We start from the raw sequence: 10,107 nt of genomic DNA, 5'->3' as shown, positions 1-10,107 counted from the left end.
CGAGTAGACTTTGTCAGACGCAGGGCCGAAGGGATGTTTTGTTGCATCAAGCCATCTGCCATGGCTCTTAAGGTTAGGAGTAGCTCCCTGCTGTAGGCAACTCTCCCAGATAGAGCACCCATGCAGGTTTCCATAAAGACGTGAAGTGGAGAGAATCTAGAGCAAGATATTAAAAAGGTTAACAAGGTTAACATTTGATAGACTTTTCAGTTTCAGCTATATCACAAAGCTTAGATATGGACTTTAAAAAAAAAAAAAAAAAGGTTGTGGGAATGATGTCAATGGAAATATCCCATATTTTATATTATGTTTAATAATTGAATTCCCTTTTCCAATGTATCCATTACATGTCTTTCTAATCTAATACTTCAAATATTTTTTACTAGTTTTACTGCACCTGAACAGGATAGGACCAAAATACAATTAGCATGTTGTTTTAAGAAGTTTCATTATTCACAACATTTATTTAAAATGATTCGTAACAACAACAAAAAATACAATTGAAAGTACTTTGACTGAGCTACTTTTACTTGTGTTGGAATAATATTTGACCAGGTATATCTGTAAGTCATGAAAAAGCACCCGCCACAAAAGATGGAACTTGACTACAAAGTACATTTAAAATATTCACCACATCATTGTTTTTCTAAACAGTGTCCAGATGACTACAACAGAATCTTTTTCTACAATGGATCACTCCTGCACGATTGAGGCATTACACCTACTTATTCATAAGGATTTACAGAGAATCAACTTTAAAACATGATTGTCAGTGTTCATCTACATGGATTCAACTCCCATTCCCACTTCACTTAGTGTTAACATTGAATAAATACATTTAAAATAGCCTGAACTAGACTGACAAATCCTGTTTAATTTAAATTGATATTGAGGAGTTGTCTTTCAGTTCCATGTACTTTTTACCTTATCCTCTAATATAGAAATCCATAGAGGTGGGTTTAGCTGAAAGGATGCACATAATACATATCCGTGCCCTTCATAAATCTTTGTGGTTTGCAAATTGAAAGAATAAAGACTAGTGAGTGAAAAGCGCAAGGCAACAGATTTTATTTTAAAGGCCTACTTGGCATTAGAGTACAGCATATAAATATTGTTAGTACAGAGTTGTTGAAGAGAATAACATACTTTTCTTACATGAATGATACATTCGGCTGATTCTACAAGTAAAAAAGGCTAAATATAATGGTGGGTAACTTCATTCTCCACTCACACAAATTTAGCTCCCTGCACACAATTTTGTAGCGTAATAAATATAATAAATAACATTTAAATGATGCCAATATATTTTAATCAGATTTGCATTGAAATCATTTTCAGTAATGCCTGTCATCCTGTGTTACATTAGTAAAGACATTTGTGGGCAGAAATCAGCCCTTACGTGACAGAAGGGAGGATAAAAAAGAGGAGCCATTCTCCATAATTTTAGGTGTTCGCTTTCCCCGACACTGACACATTAACTCCACTGTAGTCCACTGTGTACATAGGCCACTGCTGCAAAACAAAATGAATTAATCAAACTGTTGACCACAACCTTAACGCTTAATGTAAATACTTCTCAAGAGGACACTTTTCAAATGTCTCCTTATTTTAGAGTTTTATTTTTGATGGACTGAACGTACCATAACAGGAATCTCATGGGCTGGTTTCACTCGCTGCGATGAGGAGGAAACTCGACTGCTTTCCTGGACTCTTTTCCGTTTCCGTTGGTTTGTGTAAACTTCTTTTCCTAATAAGTAGAAGAAACATTACTTTTGTGTCTGTTATTCCATATTTTATCACAGGGCCAGAGTATCCTGCTCTCAACAATTTTGGTTTATTTATTGGCCGTGGCCGCGCAGTTTCAGGGACCGCGGCATTTCCCTTATAGCCCGTTATAGCCTCATGGCTAACCCTAACCCTAACCTTAACCCGGCGCGGTCTAAAACGGCGCTAAAACGCGGTCAAATAGTGGCGCAGTTTCAGGAGCCGTGGCGCGCGGCCGGCACAAAAATAACATGGCTTTTTCGGCCGCGCGCCGCGGCACTGCAGACACTCCCTTATTTATTATAATTCCTAATAATTATTTATTATTAAAAACGTTGTGCACAAAATAATTCAGAAACAAAATGTTATAAATGCAAACTAACCCTAAACCCTAACCCTAAAATTCACTAAACCGCAAGGCAGAAAAGCCATTAGTTGCAGGCACCAGCATATACCAAAGGAAGATGAGTATGTGAGTAAGACTGACATCAGCACAGATGACGAGAGCAGTAAGAAGTGAAAAACTTAAGCACTACTTTTTATTGCTGTCAAACTACCAAATGAGATGTGCAGGCCAGTGGAAGCCCTGCTCCTCAACTGAGAGAATCTGTCGCTTCAGGATGGGCACTAACATGACTGAGATGTATGTTGTGCTGCCCGGTGGTCGAGTGGTTAAGGCGCAGCACACATATGCCAGGCTCCAAGTGCAGCCGGCCGCAGTGTCGTGAGTTTGAGTCCTGACTCTGATTATTTACTGCATGTCCTCCCTTCTCATCCCCCATTTTAAACTACGTTTCTGTCAAGCATACGGGCACATCTTTAATAAAGAAAAAGACGCGAGTTATGTTGCAGGAATGAAGCAACACAGAACACATGTGTGTGGTGTGTGTGTGTGCTCATGAACATTTTCTGAACGCCCACTTGAAAAAATATAAATCTGCATCTATGATTTGAAATCTTCCTTTGTCTCAACTGTACCACTATCTAGTCTCAGACTAAAAATGCTTAAAATTTTAGATACAAATAATTCAAATTGCCACTCGTGGTCGAGTGGATAGCACATATGCCTGCTAAGTAGGTAATGTGTCTGAGCGAACATTTTTATCAGAAAATCAGGTGAAGGACCCTCAACTAGAAAACTTACACAGTGCACCTTTAAACATCAAACTGCCTCATTTCACCTGAGGAGCCTAATTTTCTGTGGGCCTATACCCTACTCCCTGTGGCAAATTTGTAGACCACTTTTGGTTTAAAACAGTGGTCATCAAACAGAGTGCAGCTTCAAACAGGCCTATATTTGAGGGCTATGGCCCAGTCCGATCATATTACTGCGGTGAGACAGTCCGTGAATGGCCCATGTTTAGACAGCTCTGAGCTTAAGACCTGCACGGGACTGTCTTTAAATAAATAAACTGAACTAATCCCACAGGAACTGTTCAGAAGAAGAAATGTATGACACCAAAAAGCTCATTCCCAGACTGCGCGTCACACCTCTCGTATCGCCCTAAAGGGGCGTTCCAAATTTGCGCCAGACAACCGAGTTGGACGCCTATACATTTGAAGGCAGACGCTTTGGACTTGTGTCCAGGATGCCCAGGACGCGTGTCCAGGATGCCCAGGACGCGCGTCCAAAAATTAAACTGATCAGCAGACACGCATCTGAGGCATCCAGTGCACATTTGCAGTGGAGGAGTGGTTGTGTTTCCCGGTGTTGCTGTTCTCTTGGTGATGACACACCGGGTTGAGAGAGTGGCTTTGGTGTATTTGGTCCACCAGATACTTCAGAGGTGAGCAGAGTTTAGTGAATATCAAAATTTGCTCCAAGAACTGCATCTGGATGATTTTCGGTGATATTGGTGCAGGGTTTGGTTTGGTCCTTTTTACGGATAGTGAAATGCGTAGGTACGTTTCATTGGTTGCTGCGCCGCGTCGACCGCAAAAAAGTTCAGCTTTGTCCAACTTTTCTGAGACAGCCGTTCTGGCTGTTCTGGGCACGCGTCCGAACGCTCAAACGCCTGTGATACGCTGCGCCCGATGCTCAAAACACAGGATTCACGCCGCAAAAATGCTCAAAACTCATTGCAAAAACGCTAGACGCCTAGGACGAGGGTCCACATTAGACTTTGGATGTAAACTGGACATTTTGATGGCGCAGTCTGAACGGGTCTTTCACTCCATCCATCCATCCATCCATTTTCTACCGCTGGTTCCCTCTCGGGGTCGCGGGTGACTGGAGCCTATCCCAGTGACTTCGGGCCTTAGGCGGGGTACATCCTGGACAGTGGCCAACTCGTCGCAGAGGGGGGGTCTTTCACTCACATGGTTTAAGTGTCTTGTGATAATACATCCACCTGACGCAGAGCTCGTCTCCTCTCGTTTCCATCTGCTCTGTCCTCTGATACAGTGAGTGGTCATGTGCTCTCTCGTACACGCTTACAACCCCGCAATGCCCCATAACACCACTCTGCAGCGGCCGCTGATCAGCCTGATCCTGCAGCATTTGACCCGCTCGCCTCCATTACATTTTGGTCCACACCGGCCCATTTACCCATGAGCCCACCGGGAAAATCCCTGTATGCCAGTTCACCCTTGTCCGTCACTCACTGAATCACATACATTTTGTATGTGTTTAGTTTATTTTCAATTCTGGTTGGATTTTTATTTTGTGCGCAGTGAAGATTTGATGTGTGCAGCAGCAGCGGCTGGTCCATTAAGGGCGCTGGGGTGCCACCCCCCCTGTCAATCTGCCAACTACGTAAATGTTTTTGTGTCTAAAAACAATATAATTCATTCAGAAAGATCTTATATTCTTATTTGTGTAAATGATTAAAATAATAATGTATATCCATATATATATCTATAAATAGATATAGATGTATACTTTGTTTGCGCGGCGCATGGTCTGCTGCGCAGCCTGCGTCACTTTTCTACGTTCCCGTGGGGCGGTTTGAAGAGCTCCATAGAAAAGAAATGGGGATTTTTAGCCAATCAAATCACAATCAAAAGTGACTACGTCACTATGGTTTTCTCCATAGGAAAATAGCGACTATGGGGCGCTCCAGAAAGCGCCCTTTTGAACGTAGTGTTTACGCCATGAAGCTACGCTTTTTACGCTAGAGACAGAGGCATGTGCGCGCGCCTACGCGGAAGTGCCACACACGCCGTGTTTTCCGTGTTTACGTCTTAAAACTGCATCTACAGACGTCTGTTACAAAAGGTATGTCCAAAACGACTCAGAATGAGCTGCTCAACTGTTTGCCGGCTTTATTTGTGTTGAAAGCGGCTGATTTCGTATCAATCCAAGCCGAGACATGTGATCTGTCAAACTCCATGCTCCGTTACCATGACAACAAACATGCCGTTTTTTTTAGTTTATTACTTGCATAAGGCTAACGCTAAGTATCACTTAGCTTCTATTGATATATGTTATTAGAAAACCCATGAAAGAAAGCTATAAATGACACCTTTCCAAACAGCAATAATGACGATGATGATGATGATGATTAAATATAAAAATGTAAAATGTTGCACATGTAGTTCAGGGTAACTAATGCCACTTAGAAGCTGTTGTATGAAACACCAACAATTGTTTGTATTTTAATTTCCTCCACTGAGATTTTTTATTTGCTCTTTTCATTTTATAAAGTATAAAATGTAAATTTGGCCCATATGTATTTTCTCAGAAGCCTCTTATGATGACAACTATAACAAGGTCGTTTACGTCGCCCGGATCGGCGTCACCGGGGCCCCATCCTGGAGCCAGGCCTGGGATGGGTGCTCGATGGCGAGCGCCTGGTGGCCGGGTCTTTCCCCACGGGGCCCGGCCGGGCACTGCCCGAAAGAGCGACGTGGGGCCGCCCTCCCGTGGACCCACCACCCGCAGGAGGATTCATAAGGGGCCGGTGCAAAGAGATCTGGGCGGCAGTCGACGGCAGGGGCCTCGACGACCAGATCTCCAGGCACAGAGACTAACTCTGGGGACATGGAATGTCACCTCGCTGGGGGGGAAAGAGCCTGAGCTTGTGCGGGAGGTTGAGCGATACCGACTAGATATAGTCGGCCTCACCTCCACGCACAGTTTGGCTCTGGAACCCATCTCCAGGCGGCGGGCTGGTGTGGGCTTGCTTATAGCCCCTCAGCTCAACGTGTTGGAGTTCACCCCAGTGAACGAGAGGGTCGCGTCCCTCCGCCTTCGAGTGGGGGACAGGTCTCTCACTGTTGTGGCGGCCTATGGGCCGAACAGCAGTGCAGAGTACCCGGCCTTCTTGGAGTCTTTGGGAGGAGTACTGGACAGTGCACCGATCGGGGACTCCATTGTTCTACTGGGGGACTTCAACCCCCACGTGGGCAATGACAGTGATACCTGGAGAGGGGTGATTGGGAAGAACGGCTTCCCCGACCTAAACCCGAGCGGTGTTCAGTTATTGGACTTCTGTGCTAGCCACGGATTGTCCATAACGAACACTATGTTCAAGCATAAGGGTGTCCATCAGTGCACATGGCACCAGGACACCCTAGTGTCTTGGATACTCGGGTGAAGAGAGAGGCAGAGTTGTCAACCGATCATCACCTGGTGGTGAGTTGGTTCCGCTGGCGGAGGAGGAAGCCGGACAGACTTGGCAGACCCAAGCGCATTGTGAGGGTCTGGTGGGAACGTCTTGCGGAGCCCTCTGTCAGTAGGGTATTCAACTCGCACCTCCGGGAGAGCTTCTCCCATATCCCGGGGGAGGCTGGGGACATTGAGTCCGAGTGGACCATGTTCTCCGCCTCCATTGTTGATGCGGCTGCTCGGAGCTGTGGCCGCAAGGTCTCCGGTGCCTGTCGTGGCGGCAACCCCCGAACCCGGTGGTGGACACCGGAAGTAAGGGATGCGTCAGACTGAAGAAGGAGGCCTATCAGGCCACTCTGGCTTGTAGGTCTCCTGAGGTCATCGACGGGTATCGGCAGGCCAAGCGAGCCGCGGCTCGTGCTGTCGCAGAGGCAAAAACCCGGGCCTGGGAGGAGTTTGGGGAGGCCATAGAGGAGGACTATCGGTCTGCCCCAAAGAAATTCTGGCAAACTGTCCGGCGCCTCAGGAGGGGGAAGCAGTGCCTCACCAACACCGTTTACGATGCGGGTGGAGGCCTGCTGACCTCGACTGGGGATGTCGTCGGACGGTGGAAGGAATACTTTGAGGACCTCCTTAATTCCTCAGTCACGTCTTCCGAAGAGGAAGCAGAGACCGGGCACTCGGGGGCTGGCTCACCCATCACCCAAGCTGAAGTTGTTCGCAAACTCCTCGGTGGCAGGGCTCCGGGGGTGGATGAGATCCGCCCTGAGTACCTAAAGTCTCTGGATGTTGTAGGACTGTCTTGGCTGACACGTCTCTGCAACATCGCGTGGCGGTCGGGGACCGTGCCTCTGGACTGGCAGACCGGGATGGTGTTCCTTCTATTCAAGTAGGGGGACCGGAGGGTGTGTTCCAACTACAGAGGAATCACACTCCTCAGCCTCCCGGGTAAGGTCTATTCCAAGGTACTGGAGAGGAGAATCCGACCGATAGTCGAACCTCGGATTCAGGAGGAGCAGAGTGGTTTTCGTCCTGGTCGTGGAACACTGGACCAGCTCTATACCCTCCATCGGGTGCTCGAGGGTTCATGGGAGTTTTCCCAACCAGTCCACATGTGCTTTGTGGATCTGGAGAAGGCTTTCGACCGTGTCCCTCGGGTGTCCTTTGGGGGTGCTCCGGGAGTATGGGGTCCGGGGCCCTTTGCTCAGGGCTGTCTGGTCCCTGTATGACTGGAGTAGGAGCTGTGTTCGCATCGCCGGCAGTAAGTCAGACCAGTTCCCAGTGCATGTTGGACTCCGCCAGGGCTGCCCTTTGTCACCGGTTCTGTTCATAGTTTTTATGGACAGAATTTCTAGGCGCAGTCAGGGTTCGGAGGGTGTCCGGTTTGGGGACCACAGGATCTCATCTCTGTTGTTTGCAGACGATGTTGTCCTGATGGCTCCATCAAACCCGGACCTGCAACATGCACTGGGACGGTTTGCAGCCGAGTGTGAAGCGGCTGGGATGAGAATCAACACCTCCAAATCCGAGGCCATGGTTCTCGACCGGAAAAAGGTGGCTTGCCCTCTCCGGGTGGGTGGGGAGTCCTTGCCCCAAGTGAAGGAGTTCAAGTATCTCGGGGTCTTGTTCACGAGTGAGGGAAGGATGGAACGTGAGATTGACAGGCGGATGCAGTGATGCAGTCGCTGCATCGGACATTTGTGGTGAAGAGGGAGCTGAGTCGAAAGGCAAAGCTCTCAATTTACCGGTCGGTCTACGTTCCTACCCTCACCTATGGTCATGAGCTTTGGGTAATGACCGAAAGGACAAGATCGCGGATACAAGCGGTCGAAATGAGTTTCCTCCCCCGAGTGGCTGGGCGCTCCCTTAGAGATAAGGTGAGGAGCTCGGCCACACGGGGGGAGCTCGGAGTAGAGCCGCTGTTCCTCCACGTCGAGAGGAGCCAGCTGAGGTGGCATCTGTTCCGGATGCCTCCTGGGCGCATTTCCCACCGGGAAGAGGCCCCGTGGAAGACCCAGGACATACTGGAGAGACTATGTCTCTCGGCTGGCCTGGGAACACCTCGGGATCCCCCCGGAGGAGTTGGAGGAAGTGTCTGGGGAGAGGAAGTCTGGGAGTCCCTGGTTAGACTGCAGCCCCTGCGACCCGGCCCCGGATAAAGCGGAAGGAAAATGGATGGATGGATGGATGTATTTTCTCACAAATGGAATCTGCCTCTAAGTCATTGTATTATCATTAACAAAAGTGGAAATAAAGTGTGATTACTTAATTAATTCAATTTTGGACATTTAAAAAAAACTAAAACACGGTCATGTCAAATACCCCCCCTATAATTTGTACCACCAGCCGCCACTGGTGTGCAGAGATCTTTTTGAGCAGTGCACAGCTTAGAGGGAATAGTGTGTGTGGGGCGACATGAATCTGGCTCTCTACAATTTGCTGCATGTTCTTCTACTGTCTCATTCCTATTTCGCACTGCACTTCACTGTTACCTATCAAATAGAGCCTACGGGAAAGTTCTCATGGAAATGCAAGGAAGCGGAGTGGAGAAGATTTTCTAAGCAGGATTCATCAAACTAGCGTTCCTTTCTGCAAACCTAAAAGACTATACATAAAAAACAAAGACGATACCCGGACTCTCCACATTCTATAAAACAGTAGTAATTTCCTAGACTTTGAGGAGTTCTACAGAATAACTACTGATCTTGAATGTTTTCCAAAGCCATAACAATACTTCATAACAGTAACTGTGACACACATAAAATGTGACAGCAGATTTTGTTTTTTATTTTGATTCAATTTTTTCTATTCACACTTATACTACTTAAGTAGTTCCTTTGCTGATAAACTGTGCCAAATCCTTTGCAATGATTTATTGATAATCTTTGCAATTATTTATTGATGTTTTTTGTTTAATCTTGAGGTACTCTTGTGTTCTTGGAGTGCACCACAAGAGGGCAGTGTAGTGAGAGATGGGTGTGTCTTACAGCCAGGCCCTTCTTGAGATGTCTTCTCTTTCATAGATGAACGGGTACTTTTGGGCTAGCGCTACGGCCACGCCCCCTTTTGGTTGAAAACAAACCGTGTTAACAGAGAGGCGGGAGACACAAATAGCTGCTGTGTCACCAGTATCAATATTTTGTTGTATTTTGGAGCAAAACGATAACATTTTAACTATTTGGGTTTCTCACCTATCTGTTAACACTGTTTGTTTTCACCCAAAAGGAAGCGGGGGGTTCTGGTGGCACAGGAAGTGACGTATGACCGGAAACATCTATACAATGAAGCGAAGCTGCACACAATCGAAGCTTGTCGTCTATTTATTTTTTCCTGTATATTCAGGTAATATAATGTAAAACACATTTCATAAACTTCCTAGGGCCTGGTGTTAAACATGCCTGCATCAGAATACTACATTTTAAACTATGTTCGTTGTATCTGTACCTATCAAATAAACAATAAATAAATAGATTACAACAAAGACACCTAAACACTGTCACCCACCTGTGTTAGAAGATTGACAACCAATCTCTGCCTGCCTGTGTGGGAAGAACAAAAACAAATTAGGTTTTGAATCAACAGACTAAAAGCAACTTTCTGGAGGTGGCACTGACATAATTCTATGTAAATAGAAAGTTCCATGGAGACAGATATGTTTTATGTCATACTGTGGATTACGATAGCTAAAGAAACAGGTTTAAGGAGATGTAACCACACAGTTTTTCAGTGCAATACAAACTTTCGAAATGAAAAAACAAAACAAAAAAGCACTATTTTATTGTAGCCTATTATTT

The 10,107-nt window shown here is 46.3% G+C and overlaps 1 protein-coding gene across 1 annotated transcript in view; it reads right to left on the bottom strand.

Annotated features, from left to right (window-relative positions):
- Positions 1-1,044: 1,044 nt before the first annotated feature.
- Positions 1,045-10,107, bottom strand: part of gtf2ird1 (GTF2I repeat domain containing 1) — an 88,901-nt gene continuing 79,838 nt past the window's right edge. The window contains exons 25-27 of the mRNA XM_072446963.1: positions 9,818-9,852; positions 1,641-1,747; positions 1,045-1,512 (exon numbers count right to left, since the gene is read on the bottom strand). Of these exons, the coding sequence (XP_072303064.1) occupies positions 1,444-1,512; positions 1,641-1,747; positions 9,818-9,852 (211 nt within the window). The 3' untranslated portion in view covers positions 1,045-1,443. The remainder of the gene's footprint in view (positions 1,513-1,640; positions 1,748-9,817; positions 9,853-10,107) is intronic.

The sequence above is a fragment of the Eucyclogobius newberryi genome, unplaced genomic scaffold (genome assembly GCF_026437365.1).
Source record: "Eucyclogobius newberryi isolate DKJ021-1_F unplaced genomic scaffold, fEucNew1.0.hap1 SCAF_15, whole genome shotgun sequence".
Taxonomy (NCBI): Eukaryota; Metazoa; Chordata; class Actinopteri; order Gobiiformes; family Gobiidae; genus Eucyclogobius; species Eucyclogobius newberryi.
The sequence above is the reverse complement of the archived record's forward strand: the minus strand, read 5'-3'. Positions and strand labels throughout refer to the sequence as shown.